A 23,327-nucleotide genomic window follows, 5' to 3' on the forward strand; every position below is an offset into this window, starting at 1 on the left:
CAGCAATGAGGGTTGGGACAGTAAGCTGCCTGAGCTCAGCAGGCAGTCCTTTATACATGACTCTTGCTATGAGAGGCAGACTAAGGAGAGCTGCCTTGCCCAATAAACAATGCAAGAGCAGGCTGGGAAGATGGCTTCGTGCTTGAATCGCTGGCTGTGCAAGCCGGATGACCTGAATCCAGATCCGCAGAGCCCAGGTAAAGCTGGTGAGGTGGCTCAGAGAGTACAGATTCCTGCCCCCATCTGACGGCCTGAATTCAGGGAGCATGTGGCAGAAGGTCCTTGAAAAGTGTCCTCTGGTTATACACATGCGCACACATACATGCATGTGCGTACACACACATAGCATAAAAACAAAACAAAATCAAGCCTGGATGCAGTAGTACATGTGTGTGTGTGTGTGTGTGTGTGTGTGTGTGTGTGTGTGTGTGTGTCTCGCCATGCTCCAGAAGATAAGAGGTTCCAGAAGTTTGTGGAGAGTGAGAAGTAAGGCTAAGCTGCCAGCCTGGTACACAGTAGTGAGCAGTGAGAGACACTGTCTCTAGGGGATAGGTAAGAGACACATGCCCAGGGTTGCCCTGGGATTTCAACACATGCATCATGGCATGTATGTGCATGTACTCACATGCATGCATGCACTCACATCACACACACATGAGTGCAAAAGAAGTCACATTAGCATCCCAGCACTCAGGAGCCTCAAGGACAGAGGCCTTGCTTAGCCTGGGCAAGGCCCTGAGTTTGATCCTAGACAGAACAAAACAAATAAGAGTAATGAATTCTAACGTTTTTACTTATGATTTTAATGTTTACTTTTTGAGTGTGAGTGCTTTTCCTGCATGTATGTACGTGTACTACGTGTGTGCCTGGTGCTTGAGGAGACCAGGAGAGGCATTGAGTTCCCTGGAAGCGGTGTGGAGACAGGTGGTTGTGAGCCACCATTTGGGTATTGGAAATGGAACCTAGGTTCTCTGTAAGAACAGTGAATGCTGTTAACCACTGAGTTGTCTCTCCAGCCCTGCTTTTAAATTGTTAAATAGTGTCGTCATCATCATTGTCTTTAGAGTCAGGATGTTCTATAGCCTGCGCTGGCTTTAACCTCACTGAGTACCCAAAGCTGGTGAGTTTTTGATCCTCCTGCCTCTACTTTCCAAGTGCTGGGATTATAGGTGTGTATGACCGACCCTCCCTAGCTTTACGTTGTTTTAGTAGCATTTTAAACCTAAATATCCCCAATATCATTCATTACTCATCGTGTAATCAATAGCAAGACAGTGAGATAGTTTACATTCTTTTTTTTTTTTTTTCCACTTTCTTCAGAATCCCATATGTTCAGAATTCAGTGTTCCTCATTTTGGGGACCATATTTCAAGTGTTCAAAAGGTGTATATGGCTGTGCCAGCTACCGTCTTAGACAGTGCAGGGCTAGATATGTTGAGACTGCTCCTTCCTAGCCCACGACTTAGATAAGTCGCTCAACTTCCCTCTACTCTAGTCTCTTTATCTCAAATTCTCTAGACAGTTCTTTGTGCTTCACGGATCATGGCGAGGACTGAGTGAATTTAAGTGTGGAGACACTGGGTAGAATGCATGTTGTTTCTCTTTTTTTTCTCCCCAAGACGAGGTTTCTCTGTGTAGCCCTGGCTGTCCCAGAACTCACTCTGTAGACCAGGCTGGCCTCAAACTCATAGCTCCTTCTGCCTCTGCCTCCTTAGGGCTGGGAGCCAGTTTGTCTTTTTAAAGCAGCCATTTGATCCGCCTGCCATTTGGGTCAACACTTTCTCCAGGGTACCAGTTACTTACCATGTGTTTTAGAGGCTGGGGGGATGGCTCAGGGGTTAAGAGCACTGGCTGCTCTTCCAGGGGATGCAGATTTGAATCCCAGCACCCATCCAGTGGCTCACAACTGTCTGCAACTCCAGGCTCAGGAGGTCTTCTTGCCTGCTTTGGCACCACATGTGGGTGGTGCACAGACATACATGCATGCAAAATATCTATACACATAAAATATATAAAATCTTCAAAAGTTGTTTTAAAAATTCTCACTTTAAAATCTCATCCCTTGGGCCGCCGCTGTTTGTAAAGTGAGGCCCTTGTTTCTATGCCTTCACCTAAGAAGCTGGACATGGTGCTGCTCTCTTGGGGGACATGGTACAGCATCTCCTGGGGTCCTGGCCAGCCGTAGCCTAATTAGTGAGCTCCAGGTCCCAGTGAGAGACTTAAAAAACGAGGTAGATGTCTCTTGAGGAATGACACTGGAGATTGACCTCTGGCCTCTACACACCCCTGCATGCGTTTGCACCAGCTCCTTCACAGGCCCTTGTACTAGCACAAATACCCACAGGCACCCACATGCACATAAAACACCATTTTGTTTTGTTTTGTTTTGTTTTGTTTTTGTGGGAGGTGTTATTTTTTTTTATTTTTTTTTTTTTTTTTTTTTTTTTTTGATACAGGGTCTAACTATGTAGTCCAGGCTGGCCTGGTACTTGCTTTGTTGTTCAGGGGGCACCCTCTTCATAACAGTTCTCCTGCCTAAGCCTCCCAAGTACTGGAATGCAGATGCGTGGGATCCAGATGTGTACCACTGTTTTAACCTTGATTTAATCAGTGACAGTTGTAGCGTCTACTTACCATAAGTAAATGGTCATGAGTGTCCCCAAAACCATTGTGCAGGGCCCAGCAGTTACTAGGACACTCCTGCCCTGATTTTGCTCTTTTGCCCCAGGGAGGGGTCTGTCCATTCCACTGTGTTCATGTGACCCCCCACCTCGCAGAGCCTGGTCCTTCTGAGCAGCAGGAGCATGGGCCTGTCTGTCGGCTAGCCTGTTCTGTCTTCCTCTGGAAACCCCCTATTGGCTCATTTTCCTCAACCCTTTCTCAAGTCCTTGCCCCAGCTGCACTGCACCTTTGTCTCAGCGTGCTCCATGGCCTCCAGATTAGTGTAGTCTTGTGTTCCTATGTCCCTAGCTCTCCTGTCAGGAAAGCAGCCTGCCCTCTTGCCTCCCTCCAGGATGCCATCTCTTTGCCAGACTTCCCTGTAGTCAGTTCACTGCTGGGGTCCCAACCAGGGAGCCAGTAGCCCTGAGCCCTGAGTTAGTAACTGCATGTCTCACCTCTTAAAGGAACCTCACCATTCCAACCTCCCACTCCTTCTCCTGGAAGGAGTGGAGTTTCTGGGGTCTTACTCCATGGCCAGCATCCTGGTGCTCTGGAGGCTTCTCTCTGCCTGCTCTCTCTCGCTTCACCTCCTCCCTGTCTCCACTTTCTTCCCCTGTCTTTGGTTTGCGCCCACCTCATCCCCCTTTCCCTTTCTCTCTCCTCATAGCATTGTTTGCCTCATGGATTTTCTCCCCCATCTCTGTCCCTGCAGCTTCCACCTCAGACACCATGAGGAGCCCTTGAGACTAGGAACAGCCTCCTTGGAGGACCAGGTGTCCTTGGTGGCAGGTAAGTGAGGAGCTGGGATCCTGAGGTGGAGTTTCATGGAGGCTGAGACCTGGGGCTTTATGTTCTGTTTGGGGAGCTGATGTTGTGGGCAGAAGAAGAGGTCTGAAAACCTGGTAAGGCCTTCCTGAGGGGTTCTGAGAGGAGAGGACAGGCTCCCAGGCTGGTTTGCTGGGTGATTGGTGGTTTGCTAGTGATTGGTGTCTCCTTGTTTGGTGAGTTTGGTTTCTTTCTCATTCCCAAGTGCTCTTAATGATGACCATACCCCTCTCCTTTTTAAACATTTGTTTTGTTTGTGTGTGAGTGTGTGTGTGTGTGTGTGAGAGAGAGTGTGTGTGTGTGAGTGTGTGTGTGTGAGTGCGTGTGTGTGAGTGCGTGTGTGTGAGTGCGTGTGTGTGTGTGAGAGTGTGTGTGAGTGTGTGTATGTGTGTGAGTGTGTGTGTGTGAGTGTGTGTATGTGTGTGTGAGTGTGTGTGTGCGTGTATGTGTGTGTGCGTGTATGTGTGTGTGTGAGTGTGTGTATGTGTGTGTGAGTGCGTATGTGTGTGAGAGAGTGTGTGTGTGAGTGTGTGTGTGTATGTGTGTGTGAGTGTGTGTGTGTGTGTGCGTGTATGTGTGAGTGTGTGTATGTGTGTGAGTGCGTGTGTGTGAGCGCGCATGTGTGTGAGCGTGCGTGTTTGTGAGTGTGTGTGTGTGAGTGTGAGTGTGTGTGTGTGTGAGTGTGTGTGTGTGTGTGTGTGTGTGAGTGTGAGTGTGTGTGTGTGTTTGCTGTGCTCTCTGGTGCCCTAGCATGTATATGGAAGTCAGAGGACATCTTGTAGGAATCTGAAGGAGTGTTCCTCCTTCCGCCCTAGGGATTGAGCTCAGGTCATCAGGCTTTGTGGCAGCACCTTTACTCACTGAGCACCACATTCTCTCTCATTTTAGGGGCTTGTGACAAAAAATCAAAAAGAAGGATCTAAAAGGACCGGGTCTCCTTAGCTGCCATTTCTCCCCAAATGTAGCTTTTGTTTGTTTGTTTGTCTTTGTTTTTATGAAACAGGGTTTCTCTGGGTAGCCCTGGCTGTCTTCAAACTCACCCTGTAGACCAGGCTGGCCTGGAGCTCAGATCCGCTGGCCCCTGCCTTCTGAGTGCTGGGATTAAAGTCATACACCACTGCTATCACCTGGCCCAAATGTAGCTTCTTATGTATCTACCCAGATGTGTGAGTTCATGGGTTTGTTGTTTGTTTTGCTTTTGTTTTTCCTTAGCTCAGATGTTTATATAATGATGTTCTGTTCTTTGCTTTTTATGCTTGAACATACATCTCTAACATCAGTTTATATAAACTTTAGAGCCTTGCCCAGTTTCAGTTTGGAAATTGCTTTCAGGGTCCAGTTCAACCCAGGAAGACTTTCTTTCTACTATTATGCCACTGAGGGCCGGGCCGCTGTCTCCAAGAACACTGAGCGCTTTTGTTTCTTTCTACCATGTGACTGTTCCTTTAAAACTCACATAATTGAACACTAGGTGGCAGAATATAAAAGGAACCGTCTTCATCCACACCAAAGTACTTTACCAGGGAAGCTGAAGTTTTCATGTTCAAGGCCATTCTAGGACTCAGAGAGGGACCTGAGCAATGTGCCTGCAAGGTTCTATGTTTAGTTAATTTTTCAAAAATAAGATATTCTTGTGTTTTCTTCCCTCAAAAGGCCATCTGTGTTTCTGTCCCTGTTTCTTCAGGACCCCTCAGCCCTTAACTTCCTTCCTTTAAGGAGAGTTCCCTTGGCCTTGCCTCCTGTCTCTGTGGAGATACATCTAACCACGCTTATCCTGACACTCAATTTGTCTGTCGTTACTGTTGTTGGCTCTTCTTGTATGTAAAGGACAGAATGTTACAATCCTGTACTGGTTCCTGCTCACGTAACAGGGAGTTCGTTCGTGTCAGTGTAAAAGGATCTTCCTCATTTTCATACTCACTTGGTATTTTATTGCATGATTACACCATAATTTAGTCATCCATTTCCTGGCTGATGGGCATTTTGGTTATTTCCATCTTCTGAAAAGCACACAGTTTGGTAGCTGATAACCTTCCACATATGTTGCTTTGGATGGGTGCCAGTAACACTGCAGGAGAAACACCTTTATTTGTGTTTTGACCCAGGGTGACTAGGTCAAAGGGTAGCAGCAGGGGGCTCTTCTATTGACTATGACATTGCCTTCCTGGAGGCACCCTTGCTAGTCAGGGAGGATGTACCTGCCCCATGACAAGTGCTGTGTGTATTCAGGATGTTTGTGTTGGCAGCTTGATGGATGGAAGGCAGAGTTTTACCTTTGTTGAGTGCCTTGTCCTGTGTTGAAAGGCTGTGTGTGTTTCTTCCTCTGAACCTCTCTGTTCAGGTTATTCCTCACCGCCCCACAGCATTCTCTCTCTGTTAGTTTGGTGTCTGTTGCTGTAATAAACACCTTGACCAAGAGCAACTTGGGGAAGGGTTTGTTTCATCTAACAGCCTGCATCATGAAGGGAAGTCAGGGCAGGAACTCAAGGCAGCAACCTGGAGTCCGGAAATGAAGCCGAGGCCATGGAGGATGCTGCTTGCTGGCTTCTCATGGCTTGCTCAGCCTGCTTCCTCATAGAAGCCAGGACCACCTGCTCTGCAGTTGCAAGGCTCACAGTGGTCTGGGTCCTTGTACATCAATCACTAATCAAGAAAATATCCCACAGACTCACACACAGGCCAGTCTGTTGAAGGCAGTTCCTCGGATAACATCTCTTCACAGTAACTCTAGGTTGTGTGGAGTCGACAAATTACAATATGCCCACACTCGTGTGCTCCTTCACCCACTTGGGTTCTCATTCTCTCCTTTTCTCCCTCTCTTTCTCCTCTCTCCTTTTCTTTTGTAATAGTTTCAAGTAGCCCAGGTTGGCTTTAAATGAACACTGTCTTCCCTCAGCCTCCTGAGTGCTGAGATTACAGGTCAGCTCCACCAAGCCCAGCTAATGTCCTATTTCTAGGTGCTTCTCAGCTTTTGGGAAGTAAGGGGCCAGGGGACACCTCCTAGGTGGTTTCGTACCTCCCAGTTTGTTTATAGTGGGTTCTACCATGCAGAGTAGCTTAGTTTTTATGTACTGTGCCACATGACATTGAATGACAAGGATACAGTCTGGGGGGAAATGTGGGGCGCGAGCAGGGACGTGGCTGAGTTGGTAGAGTGCCCGTTCGCCTGCCGGAAGCTCTAGGTTAGTACTCAGTGCTGCATAGCAGGGTGTGGTGATAGGCCAGTAACTGGGAGGTGGAGGAGGAAGGCTTTGAAGGTAAAGTCATCCTCAGCTATACCCGGAGTTCGAGATGATAAATACTTCTGTGGTGCCACCTATCCAGAAGTTATGCCTTTCTATTTGTCCAGGTCATCTTATTTGTGTGTGGGTGTTTTCTTTGCATGTTTGTCTGCCCATCATGTGAGCCTGTGCTTGAGGGGCCAGAAAAGGGTGTTGGATCCCTACGGACTGGAGTTGCAGACTACCGTCAGCCACCATGTGGGTGCTAGGGAATCAAACTTGGGTCCTTTGGAAGAGCAGTGAGTGCTCTTAACCATCAAGCAAGCTCTTCAGACCCATATACAGGCCCTTTTAAAAAATCCCTGAGTAACACCTCAGACTTTTATTCATGTCACTTTTCTGCCTGCCTGCCTGCCTTCTTCTCTGGTGTGAGAATGTTTTTAACCCTGCTTGTGCCCTTCTGTCCTTCATGCTCTTCCCCTCACTGGGAATGAACCAGCCCATCAAGTGCACTGGGACAAGCTTTGTCACCTCTCTGAGGTGTGTCTATTTCTTATGATGCTCACTCTTGGTATTTTCTGGTTTGTGAGACTGTTGTTGAGTTGGGACCTTGATCCGGCTTCCCGATCACTGCACAGAAATACCGGCGTCTGTTGTGTTAGCGTCGAGCTCACTGATCATACTAAACTCTTCTCTCTGTGCTAGTAACAGTTTCTCAGCTAAGGTGCTTGGCCTCCCATCTCAGAACTCTTACTGGCAGCCGTGGATAGTTTATCTGTCCTGATTCATATTTCCAGCCGCTTGCTTCTCTGTGCTTGCCTAGGACTTTCAGAGCAATCTGGATAGTAAACACAATGATGAAATCACTGTCTTATTCCTCACTGTAATGGGATATTTTTTAAACTTTATTTTTATTTATGTTATTTATTTTTGTTTATTTCTGTGTGGTCCTTCAGAGGCCAGAAGAGGGCAGTCCCTGGGAACTAAAGATACAGGTGGTTGTAAGCCATCCAGCATGGTTGCTGGTCCATGCAAGCGCTCCTGACCTCTAAGCTCCATGCCCCTACAATTGGGCTCTTCTATTAGCTTGAGGTTATATGAGGTTTGTATGCGGAAGTATCAGTCTGTTAAGTGAGCGAGCTCAGTGCTGGACGTTACCATCACCTCCTCAGTGCTGTGGGGCGACCAAGTGCCTTCGCTCTTTAGATCTCTTAGTTGCCTCTTTCTGTCTTCCTTGGACTCTTAGGAGAAAGAGGCTCTCAAGTCCTTGATATGAGGGGGAATTTTTACTGTCCAGGGCCTGCTGTGAGGGGGGGGTTCCTCAGTATCCAGGGCCTGGTGTGAGGGTGAGTTCCCACTGTCCAGGGCCTGGTGTGAGGGTGAGTTCCCACTGTCTAGTGCCTGGTGTGAGGGTGAGTTCCCACTGTCCAGGGCCTGGTGTGAGGGTGAGTTCCCACTGTCCAGGGCCTGGTGTGAGGGTGAGTTCCCACTGTCCAGGGCCTGGTGTGAGGGTGAGTTCCCACTGTCCAGGGCCTGGTGTGAGGGTGAGTTCCCACTGTCCAGGGCCTGGTGTGAGGGGGGGTTCCCACTGTCTAGTGCCTGGTGTGAGGGTGAGTTCCCACTGTCCAGGGCCTGGTGTGAGGGGGGGTTCCCACTGTCCAGGGCCTGGTGTGAGGGTGAGTTCCCACTGTCCAGGGCCTGGTGTGAGGGTGAGTTCCCACTGTCTAGTGCCTGGTGTGAGGGTGAGTTCCCACTGTCTAGTACCTGGTGTGAGGGTGAGTTCCAGGTTGCTTTGATGACTGAGTCAATGAATGAATGGATGAACACATGAACAAATGAATGTTTTTTTTAAACTCTGCCTTGGTTGTAGGGGAGGGGGTTGCACAGGAGGCAAGCATTCCGAGACTCTGTGACCTGGGCCTTTTCCCCTTCTGGAGCACTCCACCTAAGGGACATGGAGGCCAGCGGCACTGCCCTTCGATCCCACGTGCTCACTGAGCCTCCAAACCTGGCCCTCACTGGGATCAGGCACCTCACAGGGATTGGGCCTGGCCTGGGTCTTGCAGAGAAGAGTGGGTACTGGGTGTCTTGCCCAGCATCAACCATGCCATTTGCTGGTCTCATGGCAGTGGCTGAGCCTGAAGGTTGGGGGCATGATGGCTGAGGAGGAGATGATATGTGAAGAAACCTCGGGCTAGATCCTGAGAAGACAGAGACTCACAGAGGGGGGACCAGGGTTATTCAGTTAGGCCTGGCAGCTCTCAGCTTTGCCTGGTGTGTGAGCACAGTGTGGATCTACAAGAATAGAACTGGTGTTGGGCCTTGTGGCACATACCTAGGATTCATGTGAGTTTAGGTTAGCCTGGGCTACATAGTGAGTTGAGGGCTAGTTCATGGCCAGAGCCAAAGGGGCACATAGCAAAATCCCATGTCAAAACGTGCAAGGCACTAACAGCAAGAGAATATAGACTTTGAGCTCCTGGTGCGAGCGGGCCTGAGCATTTCAGCTGTCAAGGCCTTTGTCTCTCAGGACTGTAGTCTCTGGGATTTAGGCTTTAGATTTTGATCTTTTGGAATTCTGCGTTTGAGATTAGGACATTCAGGATTCTGACTGGTGTATCGTGGAAGCTCACAGAGGGACACTGCTGGCCACGGTCCCGGGTTGCTGTGCCTCTCACCTGTGACCTTCTGTTTCAGGTCTGAGCCCAGCCCTGGGCCTCTGCTGCCAGAAGCCATGGCAGAGGGTCATGATGCAGCACTGTCGGTAGCTGAGTGGCTGCGGGCACTGCACCTGGAGCAGTATACGGCGCTCTTTGAGCAGCACGGACTGGTATGGGCCACCGAATGCCAAGGCCTCAGTGATGCTAGCCTGGTGGACATGGGCATGCTCCTTCCTGGTCACCGCCGCCGTATCCTGGCTGGACTGCATCGTGCCCATGCACCCCCCATCCCCTTGCCTCGCCCCGCCCCACGGCCTGTGCCCATGAAGCGACACATCTTCCGTTCACCACCTGTGCCCGTCACTCCACCTGAGCCGCCACCCACAGCTGGAGAGGATGAGGGTCTGCCTGCTGCTCCACCTATCCCACCCCGCAGGAGCTGCCTCCCACCTGCCTGCTTCACTCCACCATCCACAGCTGCCTCAGATCCTGTGCTGCCCCCACTGCCTGCCAAGAGACACTTGGTAGAACCAAGCATTCCTCCTGTACCTCCTCGAATCGGACCCCCTTACCCACAGGCCAGGTGAGTGATATCACGGCTGGTGGGTGGAAGGTCCTAGGGCCAGCATTTGAGGAATGACTCTGACTGCTGGTGGGAACACAAGTTTAGAGAGAAGAGAGCAGGGCCAGGCCAGGGCAGAGTAGGGTGAGAGGTGGACCCAAGGATAGCCAAGACATAAGGATACCTGGATATGTGCAGAAAGAGCAGGGGGGCTACAGTGGCCCCCAGGTGTCTATCCCAGCAAGTGGGTGGTGGTGTCATCACTGAGGGTGGCCCAGTAACGAAAGAAAGTTTGGGAGACATGTGAGTTCGTTGGGGCACCTGGCCTGTGAGATACTGTGGAGATCAGGGTGTACCCTGGCACTAGGAGACAATATGTGAAGATGGAACAACAGGATGAAGGCTCAGGTATGGGGGTGGGGAGTGCTTCTGCTCCCCACCCCCAATGCTGTACTTGGCAAATCTCACCAAATTCCAGGACCTGTCTGAGCGGCAACCTGCTTACTCTCCGTCCCCAGAACTCCTCCTCTCCCTGGCTAGTCTCCTCTTGCTTCCCCGAGCTTTTTCCTCTTTCTATGGAGACTCCGCGCTCAGCCTGCCTCCCTGTCAGCTGTTTGCTTTGGTGCCCGCCAGAGAAGTGTCTAAAGACAGGCTGCCGTATATTTGGGGGAATGAGTTTCCATTGGATTTTTGAAGGGACGTGCTGTCACAGGTCTCTTATTCTAGTCACTGCTGGACAGTGCGGAGGAATTTCACTGATCTCTGCAGCAGGCCTTCAATGGAAGGTGGGGATTGTGTTCTGATTTCAGGCTGGGAACCTGGGGCTTGGGGCATGGAGGGAGGGACTAGCTGGATCCATGCAGGTTCTTGGTGGAGATGGGAGGAGGGGGCAGAGAGCACTCTTGTGGGGAAAGTCTGTGAGGTTTTCACCATCTAGAGAGTAGCATTGAGTCAGGGGACCTTCTAGGCCAAGCCAGATCTAAAGTTATGAGATGTAATTGATGGGAAAAAAAAGTACAAGATGTTTTTTTTTTTCCCTCCTGGATCCTCGGGACCCTGATACCACAGTATAGATTCATGGTTCTTGGTGCTATTGCTCCCTCTAGTGGCCATTTTCTTGAATGCAGGATAGAGAGGAAGCGGGAGAGGGAGAAGAGGAAGAGGGAGAGGCCATAGCAGATTCAGAGTTGCTGGAATTCAGGATACCCTGAATTTAACAACCCACATCTCTTCTCTCCTTTCTTCTCCCAACCCAGGATGTAGGTTTTAATTTTTTTACCTTAATTTTAATAACGTTTTTAAAATGTTTTAACCTTCCTTCAAGCCCACCATCCACCAGAGGTAGTGGGAAAAACGGTTATTAGTATAGAGGAGTACTGGACCTGCTTAGAAATTGATTTTTGGAGCAAATCTCATCGTGTTGTTAGGAAACCAACAGTTCAGCTTACAGAAGTCATCTGCGGCAGCTCGATCCACTTGCGAACATTTTACGAATAAACTAGCAGTCTAGTTTGGTAGTGTCAGGATAGTACACATGAATCAGCAGCAGTGGCAGGACCTAGCAGAGAGAGCCAGGCCTCAGCTGAATCAGCACAAATCAGCAGGAGGGACCAGGACCACCAGGGACTTGGCCATGCCTTTCTCAGTGAAGTGGAGATGAAGAAGCACTGTTAAAAGCTAGTCAAGCCCTTGTCACTGCCCGTCAAGTCCTATTTATACTCCCTACAAACGTCATGTGTCTTCCACGGGTCTTGTCTCACCACACGTCTTGTCTCAGCATGTGAGTCTGTCTTAGTAAAACTCCATGTGAGTCTGTATCTGCTGACATCACTCTGTCAATTGTCCTGTGGAAGCGGCAAGAAGCTGCAGGAACCTCACTAGAAGTTTTTTGGTGCCTTTCTGTCTATGGAGTCCTGACAAATGGAGCTCAACAGCGAAATGTAAGGTGGATGAATACATGTGTGGTTAGCAAAGACTCCTTCATCACGTGTCCTTTCACGTGCTTGCTTTAGCAGAACATCCTTTCACCCGTGTCTGCTTCAGCGAAACATTCCTTTATGTGTCTGTTTTAGCAAAATGTCGTTTCACCTGTGTCTGCTTCAGGAAAACACTCTTTCACATGATCGCCCCCAAAAAACACCATCTGACACAACTGACTTTTGAAAGAAACCATAAGTTTCCACTTCATCAGGGTGACCCTCTGGAGATGTTTTGAGAAGGGAGAGGCCTTCAAAAGAGGACAGGAGAAACTCAGCTGGGATAAGATTTTAGGCTGTAGACCAAGATCTATACAAATCAGGAAAAACCAAGGATGGGGTTTCCACCCTCTGCCCTCTGCCCTCGGGACCTGATGCCCTCCCTGACCTATCTGAGCCCTCTGTGTTGTACCTTGTTCATAAAACTCTTAGGGTAAATAAAAATCATATCCACAGCCCTGAGCCCCAGGATACAAGGCTCTACTCTCAGAGCTATAGTCCAAACACAAGTGCTTGGCCAGCATATGGGGGAGTCAAGGCCTCTGACTAAGACATCTGGCCCCTCAGGAGGCATGGGGTTGGGGGCATTATAAAATGGTGTAATACTTGCACGAAATCTATGTACATTCTTAATGGTTTCTTTTGCTTTGGTGTTTGTTTGTTTGTTTTTCTGGGCTTTAGGATCAAACTCGGTTATGCATATGCTAGGCAAGTTCTCTAACACTGGTCTGTGTTTCCAGCCCCATCTCTTGTACCGCAAATCATCTGGACATCACTTACAGGGCCAAGTACACTGTAAATGCTCTGTAGATAACTACCATAATGGATTGTTAGGGAATATGGTCCATTTCTTGGAGTGAAGTGGTGCCAGGCCTGGCATCCTTGTCCAGGGGATGAGGCATCAGTAGTCGTGGGCATCTGCAGTCCTCAGCTCATGGATATATAAAGCCTTTAGTTTTTTAAAAAAATAGTATTTAGTTAATGTATGTGACTACACTGTCACTGTCTTTAGACACACCCAAAGAGGGCATCAGATATTATTACAGATGGTTGTGAGCCACCATGTAGTTGCTGGGAAGTGAACTCAGGACCTCTGGAAGAGCAGTCAGTGCTCTTAACCACCGAGTCATCTCTTCAGCCCCTAGTTTTTTCTGTTTTGTTTTAAATTTTTACTTTATGTGTATGGGTGTCTTGCCTGTCTGCGTGTCTAAATACCACATGTATAGGTACACATATGCACCTTTAGCCAGCTGTCCGGGTGATGACATGTCTGTCTATTTGCATATTTGTGCTGGTTCTGCAGATGGTCATGCTTGATCCTAATAGGGACAGGGATCTGTACAGGTGACAGGCCTGTATATCTGGGCTCATCCGGGCTGAGTAGACATATACACAGGCCTGTGCGTTTTGCTGCTATGGGGATTTCAGTGCTAGGTTGCACTGTTAATAGTGTGCAGATGCTGTTTGGGTAAGTGAGTTGGCACATTTATTGTTTGTGTACTGTCAAGTGTGAGTCATTGTGCACATATGTGTGTGCATATGCTGCCAAGAGCCATTAGAATGTCAGCTCTCCTTGAGCTGTGGGATCCTTGTCAGTTTCCTTTACTGTTGAATCCCCAACGCCTGGCAAACAGTACCTAACAGGTTCTTTATACATGTCATGGAGAGCAAAGGCCCGTGATGCCAGGAGCATCCACACTGCGGGTGCTGAGCTTGGGTATCTGCAGGTGCTGTGAGCAGGCCTCAGCCCAGACTGGCCATAGAGCTAAGAGCCCTGAGTTCATCACTCTATATCCTTCTCCTTAATTCGTGTCACCCTACCTGTGGGGTGGGGTGCCTTCAGCAGAGATGGTGGGAACCAAGACGCTGATAGGATTCTAGGCCACAGAAAAGCTGTAAGCAAACCAGAAAACAAGGGAAGATGGGGCTCTTTCCTTTCTGCCTGGTCAGATTGAGGGCTTGTAGAAGCAGGCTCACAAGCAGCCCGAAGACCTCACTTCACCTCTGCATCTGTAACGTTGTCTGTTATTTCAGCCCATGGCCATGAACCGGCTGAGGGGAAACTTGCCCAAGGCCACTCCACCCCAGAGGGGAAACCAGCATTCAGATCCTGCCTCCTGGCCCTGTCCACTCAGTTTTCCATGTCAGAGACAAAATCCTCAGAATTTGCTTCTCTGGATCACAGAGGAATCATTTCTGATCAAGGGTCCCAGAATCACCCCACACAGCCCCTTCCACCTCTTGTGGGTCTCGGCTTCCTCCTCTGGTACTTGGATACCTACAGGTATTTGAGGGAAAGAACGTATTTGCCCAGAGTGGCTAGCCACTGGCTAGACTCACACCTTGCAAGGTTTCCCTTCTGTGCCCCAGAATGCCTTGCCGCTCAGCCAATCCTTGGTCTTTCTGAAGACTGATCACCTGTTGCTGGGGCAGAAACTGTTCCCTTCAGGGAACCTATTTTGCAGCCTCTTTGGGCCTCCTTCAGCAGGTTGGGACGGGAGATTCACCATAAGGGCTTGCTAGAATCAGGGCTTCCTGGACACTACCCTGTGAGGCCTCAGGGGAGCGGCTAATTGCCCATTTTAGTTTGGACGGTGCTGGCGTGGCCTGAGGGGCGGGGAGGAAGTATCTGTCCCAGGGGATTATGGGTGACGTTTCTCTTTCTCTCTCAGTGTTTTCAGGAAGTGTATTGGCCTAGGCTGAAGGGGGGCGGGGAAGGGGTAAGAGGTGGAGAGCAGGAAGCAAAGACCAGAGCTGGATACACACACACACACACACACACACACACACACACACACACACAATCTCTCTCTCCTTCCCCTCCCTGACATATTTATGATTATATTCAGACACACACACATTTACACACATTCAGAGACACTACCCATAGGTGTGCATAGACATACCTGGGGCTCACATATCCAAGGGAACAGGACTCAGCTGACAATAGGGACTCTGGCCACAAGACCAGCCAGAGCCCACAGAGGCTTCCATCGGCAGACACAGGACACCTTGGCACACAGTGGTCTACCTGGCTGGAGCCTTAGGAGTTCTTAGGCCCAGGACAGGATTCAGCAGACCTCTGAGGGTGAGTGAGGGGCAGCCCTGGCTAGGGTGTTGGGCAGGTGGGAGGGCTGGAAGGACAAGTCTCTCTTTGACTGTCACTTTCTGAGCTGCTTTTCCAGGGTGCTGTGCTTTTCCTTGGTTCACTCACAGTTCCAGGACCCTTTCTCGACTTCTCCTGCTGTTTTGTTTTCTGCTCTTTTCTAACACTGCCCCCCCCCTCCTTCTCTCTGTGTCTCCACTTCACCCTCTCCTAGACCCACTAGTGATTCCAAATACCTGTGTTCTGGTCCTTTATTAGAACCTGCCCCATAGACTTGTTGTTGTTGTTGGTGGTGGTGGTGGTGGTGGTGTGTGTGTGTGTGTGTGCAGGAGAGGTGTCTTTGCTCCTTGGGCCTCTGGTGCCCACCTGTTTCCTTCTGGCATTCATTCCCAGTTCCCTGCACCATCAAGCAGTTTCCTTGGGTAGATATAGGTTAGCTTGTTGCACTGTCATGTTCAAGATTGCTGTGTGTCTAAACCCCTTACCCACAGCCCAAGATGACAGGGACCTCCCTGCGGAGGGCTGGCATACCATTTGTATGGATCCTCCCTGGGTGGCCAGGGTGGGTAGTTGGTGGGTGCATGTTGACTGTGAGGTTGCCCTCCCCTCCTTCCAGTTACCAGGAATCCCTAATGAACCCAGCACCCCTTGGGTCACTGGGGACACATTATGGCCTCTACTTTGGACTGGTCACCAGAAGTGGTAGGGGAGGGGTTCTGGAAGTGTCCAAAAGCTCGCCAAGGGCTGACCTGTTCTTCTTGTCCTCAGGGAGACAGTAGTGCCAGACCCAGGAGGTGCACACAGCAGATGCTACATGCCTCTTGCCCACCACAGCAGGACTGGTCTGTGGAGCTCAGGCCATGGGGTGGTATGGGGTGCCCAGCAGGCCGTGTTAACTAAAAGAGGGTGAAATCCGCCTTTAGGTGGATTTCCTGGAGGGAGAAGTGAGTTTTAAGCAAAAGGGAATTGATGGTTTGGGGTCATTTTATGTAAAAGGTTCCAGAAGAAGCCTGACCCATGTAATACTTAGGAAGGGAGCGCTTGGCACAGGAAGAAGTGCCCAGGGCTGTGAGCCTTGTTGTGCGTTGAACTGTAAGTGGTACTATTGAAGGGTGGATTGGGGGCTACAGCCTTCTAAAGCAGGATGCTGGCAGGGTGGCTGTACAGAGCATATTGGCTGCAGCCCCTTTGTGCTAAGTGACATGCAGGCTGCTGACCTCTGTTCCTGCAAAGGAGGCCTGACAAGAGGTTTGCGTACTGTGGCTTGGGCAGAAGTGAGTGGGACAGAGCCAGGGTGTGCAGCAGCAGCCCGTGGTGGAGGAGGAAGGACAGAAGTGACATGGAGGAAGCAAGGAGTGCAGGACCCAGCTGTTGAGGAGGAAGTGGGCAGCTGGGAAAGTTTACCACTGAAAGGGGCATCAGGAAAAGCCACAGGTCCCCAGATCACTGGGCCTGGCCTCTTCTTGCAGCTGTGCTGATGAGAGCCTAGAGGGATTGGCCTGGGGGGCCTCTAAGGTCCATGGAACATTTTAGGGGGAAGGTTCTGACTCTGGGATAAAATGTAGTCTGGGTCCTTTGTCTGCTGAGCTCATCACAGCAAACCAAATATTGAAGGATGCAGAATGAAATTAGAAATATAGAGTCAGTCTGGAGAGGTGGCTCAGTTGTTAGGAGCACTGGCTGCCCTTCCAGAGGACCTGGGTTCAATTCCTAGAGCCTACATAGTGGCTCACAACCACATGTAACTTCAGTTCCAGGGGGTCTGATACCTCTTCTGACATCTGTGGGCATCTACACTGCAGGTGGTACACTTACATACACATTTATGCATACACTTAAATAAGTAAATAAATCATAAAGATAGAGAAGTAGTATGGAGGGTGGGGGAGCCCCAAGGAAGCCCCTAAGAAGCCTGAGGCATGAGGGAAAGCCCACAGTAGAGGTGGAGGAGGTGGGAGGAGGTGGGATATATGTCTTTAAGAAAGAGTATGAATTTGACTAGACAGGGACAGGTATCTGAGGTGAGAGGAATGCTTTGTGCAAAGGTTTTAAAGGATATGTTTATAGACTGCAGCTTGGAACTGTAGAGATGGCCCAGAAGTTAAGAATTTATGTTGCTTTTGTAGAGGACCTGAATTTGGTTCACAGAACCCACGTTGAGTAGTTCACAGCCACCTGGAACTCCAGTTCCAGGGGATCCTCTGGACTCTGCAATCATGTGTGTATACATAAACATGTACAAACATATGAAACATTTATAGGCTGCAGATTAGCTTTTGTTTGTTTGTTTGGTTTGGTTTTTTGTTTTTTGAGACAGGGTTTCTCTGTGTATCCCTGGCTGTCCTGGAACTCACTCTATAGACCAGGCTGGCCTCGAACTCACAGAGATCCACCTGCCTCTGCCCCCTGAGTGCTGGGATTAAAGGTGTGCACCACCATACACAGCTTTTGTGTGTGTGTGTGTGTTTTTTTTTGGAAATACACAGCTTTTTATAGAGTGTTCGGAAGTGAGTGGATAGGGTTGGGGAGTTCGTCCACAGTCAGCTTGACACGTAGGCGGCCCCTCTCTGCAGTCCTCCTGCCCTCAAAGTGAGCCTTGGTTTCCGTGGCTGGAGGTGGATATAGACAGAAGTATTGGGAAGGAGCCCAGGGCAGTTGGAGAAGGAGAAGGCTGTAATGCAGCTTGTGGCCTAGCCTCTGAGGCTGTGACTCCTCTGGCTACAGCCCAGGTAAGAAACTGTGCTATTACATGTGAGAGCAGTGTGAGTGAGCTTGCTGGTTAGTCAGAGGGGGAACTGAGGCTCAGAGGTGCTGACTGAGCTCTGGGGCTCAAACCCAGCTCTGCCTGCCTCCAAATCAGAGCAGCCACATGTCACTGTGTCCAGGACACACTGTTTGCACCTGTTGCCGTATAATGATCATTGGCTAATCTTTAAGTTTCTGGTTCATACCATTAGTGGTGGGGTTACTCTAATCTTATCCATTTAGACTTGGGGTCCTGATATGTCTCCCAGCCCTGGGTACAAGGTCCTCTAATTTGTAAGGTCAGACTTCTTGGGCTAAGGGTCCAGGCTGAGATGGGTCACCCCTGTCCCTGGTTGCCAGTCCTATTGTGAATGGCATAATAATTAGAATAGATGATCCATATGTCTCTTGGCTAGAGAAGGGCCTGAAGGACAGCAGAGCTGAGGGTAAGAAGGGGAAGGGGCTTTCTTTGCCTTTCCATGGCCCACGGGGGTACATTTTAAGGTACTGAGGGTGCGTCCCTGGGTTGAGAGTGGGTAGGAATCAAAGGAGATGGAGCAGGGTGAGCAGAGGGATGATTCACCAGTGTTCAGGGCTTGGACTGTTTATAAAGGGCGGATACCCAGGGGCTGCTCCAGGGGTGCTCCCCCCTCCTGGGGTGCTCCCCTGGGCTCAGTTCTCGGTAGGGGATACTACCCCCTTCCCTGGGGATTTCCCACAGGCCGTGCCTTTCTGACCTCACTTCTCCTTTCCTGGCCCTGACTCAGCGCTACTAGATGCCCTATGCTAGGCAGTCATGGAGGTTTCTTGCCCCAAGGATTAGGAGAGGCTCTGTTGTCTTCCCTCCTTGGGCAGATAATAAAGACAGAGGGCACCTGCAGGTAGCCAGCCTCAGCGCAGGCTTGTGGACCGTCAGGACACTGGTGGAGGTAGACATGGTGAAGAGGGCTTGTACTTGCCTGACCCCTGAGGATGAGGAACAAGTAGGCTCCCGGTTGCTACGCTCCACCCCACAGGACACTGAGGAGGAGAGTGACAGTAGGAAGCCAGGCCCACTTGTTTGACCTGAAGAGTAGGAATCCACACTTCCCCATAGGCTACAGTCTGCTCTCAGCTGACTCCTGAGCATGGCCACCGCAGTCCCTTCTTCCTGGTCTCCGGAAGCAACAGTGTGGCAGATTGATGTGCTCATCCGGAAGGCTAAGGGTGTCTGGGACCAGGCAGGCTGTTGGGAGGTCTGCGCTCAGGTGCTCGGTTGCCATTGAATCATTTGTTTCTCTGGCAACTAGAATGTTCAGCTTGTTGTGAGTCTGTCCACAGATTGGTCCCCCTGTTTACCACCTGCCTGTCTAGCACACTCTTGTTGCCCATTCAGCCAAACTCTACACTCGGTGGAGGGGAGAGGCAAATGCTTTCCCTCTTGCAAAGAGACTCAGGTCAACTCGGGAAGACAGCCTGGTGCTGTGCTCACAAAGGGTCATCACTGCCCCTTAGAATCAGTTCCCAGAGAGGTAGGCGGGGCATGGAGAGCTGCTTTTTCTCATGGTAGAGATGGGTAATGATAGCCATCACAGTTGTCACAATCCACACAGCTGTCTAGCAGCCATTCCTTTTGACAACTCAGGTGACAACTCAGAGGTAAGAGACTGAAGATCAGAGAAGCAGGTGACCCACTGGGAGCCAGCGTGGCTTAGAAACTTTTATTCCAAGGGGCCAGTTGCATGTTCTCAGGTGCAAGTCACTACAGAGTTGGCTGCGTTTCTCCTGGTATACCCCCCACGCCCCCACCCTGCAGTTCTCACACAGGCTGCTGTTGCCAAGGCAGTGCTGTGTGGGTAGCTGGGCTGCTGTAGCACCTCAAACAGATTGTGACTCCACAGGGAGGTTCCCTCTCTGTCTGCATGGCTGTGGCACAAGCTATGTGGAAACAGACACATTCTAAGGAGCATGGGTAGCAGAGTTCAGCTTCTGTTAGCTTAGATGCTGACGGAGCCTGGGCAGGAGGGACATACTTTGAAGAATATTCTTTGGAATACTTTTCACATACAGGGGAGAGCAGCAGGGTTTAGGGAGACACAAAAGGTGTTGCCAGGGAGATGTGGTGTCGAGGCAGTGATGCTTCTACAAGGAGCAGGGAGAGGGGAACTGGTGGATTCAAGAGTGACCCAGTCGTATCCTCCCAGACCTCCTTGCGTTTCCGGCAGTCACATGTTGCTACTCACTGCTGGGAAGACTGGGGAACAGACCAAATCAAAAGTGACTAGAGGGGAGGAAGCTTCTCACTCTGATGCCCCTCCTTAGCCCTTGGCAGATGTGGACAGAGATAGCTAGTGGAACCCGGCCACTAGGACGTGGCCGCCATTCTAACTGCTGGGCGCTGAGGATCCTGTGTATTGGTATGTGACCTACTCTTTCTCTGCCTGTGAAAGCAGATCCTACCCTACAGAAGAGGAGACCCAGACCTAGGGAGGTTAGGCATTTAGTCCAGGGCACACAGGAGTGAAGATACCAAGGTGGGGTTCAAACCTGTGTCCTGGATGACAAAGCCCTTCAGGAGACTTTCATCACCAGAATAAGACAATAGGGTGTGGGGGAGAACTGGGTACCTGAAACAGGCCCCAGGAGACTGACATCAGAGAAGAATAAAAGTGGAGGGTGAAGAGAGCTTGGGCACTGAAGTCACCATTTCTGAATGTGGACTGAAAAAGAAGAGAAGACCTTGTCCCGGACACCACAGTCTGGGCCTTAGGAATCAGTTTCTGAGGCTCTGGTCTGTGGCTTCAGCGCTTGGTCTTAGTGCCTGTTTCAATCCCATCCTGTCTGCCAGCAAACACCCTGTATCCTCCGTAGTACACGTCAAGACTTAACTTCCCCTTGCTCCATTCGGGTCTTTTCTCTGTGTCGGTGTGGAGGTCCCATGGATACGTAGCTAGAAGCTGAAGCACCAGGGCTGGACAACCAGCACATATGGACCAAAGGGGTGCTGACCTGAGAATGTTGAGGGCTGTGTGAGGCAGGCTGGTGTCTGGGTCAGGAAGATGCTTGCCTAATGAGCAGGGCCTCAGTGGGTCAGAACCTTGGCTGGTGCCTGCTGACACCCAGCTTTGGTTCTGTTCTCAGCCTTCTCTCTAAGGAGGAGTTACTACTGCCATCAGTGTCACCCCGGTCCCAACCAGAGCCTGCAGAGACTCCAGCCACCCTCCTGCCTGCCTTTCCCCAGGGGCCCCTGCAGCCTCCGTCTCCTCCTCCCTGTCCTCCGGTGATCCCTCCCAAGCCTCCTCGCCTGGTCCCTGAGTTTGGTGAGTGCTACTGGGCAACTAGGCTCTGGGTGGTCCCCTGGGATCAGCTCTGGAGAGCAGGTAGTGGGCATATTCCCTCTCCTGGTGGCCAGCAGTCCCCTGGGTGTCCTAGGCCTCTGCAAAAAGTATGCTCTTTCTCTCTGTCTCCTGCTTGCCAAGTGTGAGCATGGCTGATCTTTGAGGTAGCGATGTTCCCTGGCTGAATAACCCTGTGGCCACCACTCCTGGCACATCTTGATTCTTGTTACCTTGTGTGCCTTGTTTGGACAGTCCCCACCCCAAGTCCCAAGCTTGCTGCTTGGTCAGCCTCCTTGTGGTGGCCCTTCCTTTCCTTCAGTATAAATAGCACTTCCTGTCTCCTGTGCCTTTCTTTTAAAACTCAAGCCTGGGTGTATGTGTGGGGCGGGGTAGGGGGGGAGTTTATTCTAGCCTGGGAGTGGCCTTTGTGAAACCAAGTCCTAGTGTCCCTTAGAGGAGGTCAAGCTCCTGGCTTCTGAGCTACCCCCTCTCTTTTACCAGACGACTCTGACTATGATGATGTCCCAGAGGAGGGGCCAGGGGCCCCAGCGAGCGTGATGACCAAGGTAGGCAGGGCAAGTGCTTGGGGTTGATTGGGTGCCTGTGTTGTAGAGGGAGGGTTGTTCACTGGCCTTAGAGACCTCAGGATCTTCTCCCCTAGCATGGGGTCTACAGCTCTCTGGTCTATGGCTTCTATTTCAGGCTTGAGTGCTCTTGTTTAGTGTATGTAGTCTATTGCTGTGTGTGTCTTGGAGTGGCTTCACTTTCTCCTTCCTCATGTCACCTTCTCTCTTGAATGTATATTGTGTCTCTCTAGCTCTGAGTCTCTCTCCTGTCTTTCTATCTTTCTCCCTGCCCTAGATCCATGTTTGCCAACAGTTCTCCTGACCTTGTCACCCTGGTCCCTGTGTGGTCTCAGCAGCTGGGGGAGGGGCGCACAAACAGAAGTAAAAGTGCTGAGTTGTGGGTGTGGAGTAGAGTTGTGGGTGTGGCAGCTGGGGCTGTGGTCTGGGATTTGAGAGGAAAATGTGACACTGGGTGATCCTTGGGGGACCAGGAGGAGCCCCTGCCCAGCCGAGTCCCTCGGGCCGTGCGTGTGGCTAGTCTGCTGAGCGAGGGGGAGGAGCTGTCTGGGGATGACGCTGAGGATGAGGAGGATCATGCCTATGAGGGTATCCCCAAGTGAGTATCCCATTCAGCTACCTTCCTTCCCAAAGCCCAACCTAGCCTACCCTTCTATCCCAGTCCTAGCCTGAGCAAACCCTCAGCTTCCCTCCCTGCCTTCCTTCTCTTGTCCTAGTGGCGGGTGGCCAACCAGTGGCCTGAATGCACCCTTACGTAGCCTGATCCCCGATCTCCCACTGCACCCCATGGATGAGTTGCCTGGGGGTTCCACCCCCATCATACCTGTCATCAAGGCTGGCTGGCTGGACAAGAACCCACCACAGGGGTGAGTGAGGCCTGCCAGCTCCTTCTAGTATCTGCAGGGGGACAAGCCATACTCTAGGATACTGGTGTCATGGATCCAAAAATCAGATTGTTTGAGCAATTTTCCCTCCCCACTCACTGTAACCATTGGTAAATGGATGATCTTAACTGTGCTAGGATAGGGGGACTGGGTGTAATGGTGGGACCCCCCCCCCCTCCATTCCCAGTCTTTGCTGAGCCCTGCCTTTGCCTGTTCAGGTCTTATATCTATCAGAAGCGATGGGTGAGACTGGATGCTGATTACCTGCGATACTTTGACAGTAACAAGGTGAGGGCTCCATCAGTCCCTCAGTTGACCCTTGCTCCTGCCTGGGCCTAAGCTGAACCCCAGCACTGCTTTAGGCAGAGTCCTTAGCTGGCCCTCAATGGGGATCCTGGTCTATGGGCTGGTGAAGGTAGTGATCAGAGCCAGCACAAGGTCCACCTGCAGAAGATGATGGGCTTGCAGCCATCATTTCGGTGGAGCTGGGCGAGGGGCTGTAGGGTTCCCACTCTGAAATGCAGCTCTTCTCTCCCCCAGGACGCCTACTCTAAGCGCTTTGTTCCTGTAGCCTGCATCTGCCGGGTAGCTGCTATTGGAGATCAGAAGTTTGAAGTGATCACAAATAATCGGACCTTTGCCTTCCGGGCAGAGAGCGATGGTGGGAGTTTAGGAGTGTGTGTGTGTGTATGTGTGTGTGTGTGTGTGTGTGTTGTGTGTGTGTTTGTGTGTAAGTGTGTGTAAGTATGTATGTATATGTGTAAGTATATGTATGTATGTGTGTGT

General features: G+C 50.6%; 1 protein-coding gene across 8 annotated transcripts in view; it reads left to right on the plus strand.

Annotated features, from left to right (window-relative positions):
• Arap1 (ArfGAP with RhoGAP domain, ankyrin repeat and PH domain 1) overlaps positions 1-23,327 on the plus strand; it is a 62,659-nt gene that overhangs the window by 15,045 nt on the left and 24,287 nt on the right. For 5 of the 8 annotated variants that reach the window (XM_076938887.1, XM_034512305.2, XM_076938900.1 and 2 more), the window contains exons 2-9: positions 3,374-3,450; positions 9,405-9,950; positions 20,877-21,055; positions 21,575-21,639; positions 22,131-22,255; positions 22,374-22,523; positions 22,760-22,829; positions 23,082-23,202. In XM_076938887.1, the coding sequence (XP_076795002.1) occupies positions 9,442-9,950; positions 20,877-21,055; positions 21,575-21,639; positions 22,131-22,255; positions 22,374-22,523; positions 22,760-22,829; positions 23,082-23,202 (1,219 nt within the window). In that variant the 5' untranslated portion in view covers positions 3,374-3,450; positions 9,405-9,441. Of the gene's footprint in view, positions 1-3,373; positions 3,451-9,404; positions 9,951-14,631; positions 14,994-20,043; positions 20,153-20,876; positions 21,056-21,574; positions 21,640-22,130; positions 22,256-22,373; positions 22,524-22,759; positions 22,830-23,081; positions 23,203-23,327 lie in introns of those variants that run through there. The other 3 variants (XM_076938908.1, XM_076938918.1, XM_076938924.1) reach the window with 3 other exon arrangements.

This window comes from Arvicanthis niloticus, chromosome 1, assembly GCF_011762505.2.
Source record: "Arvicanthis niloticus isolate mArvNil1 chromosome 1, mArvNil1.pat.X, whole genome shotgun sequence".
NCBI lineage: Eukaryota > Metazoa > Chordata > Mammalia > Rodentia > Muridae > Arvicanthis > Arvicanthis niloticus.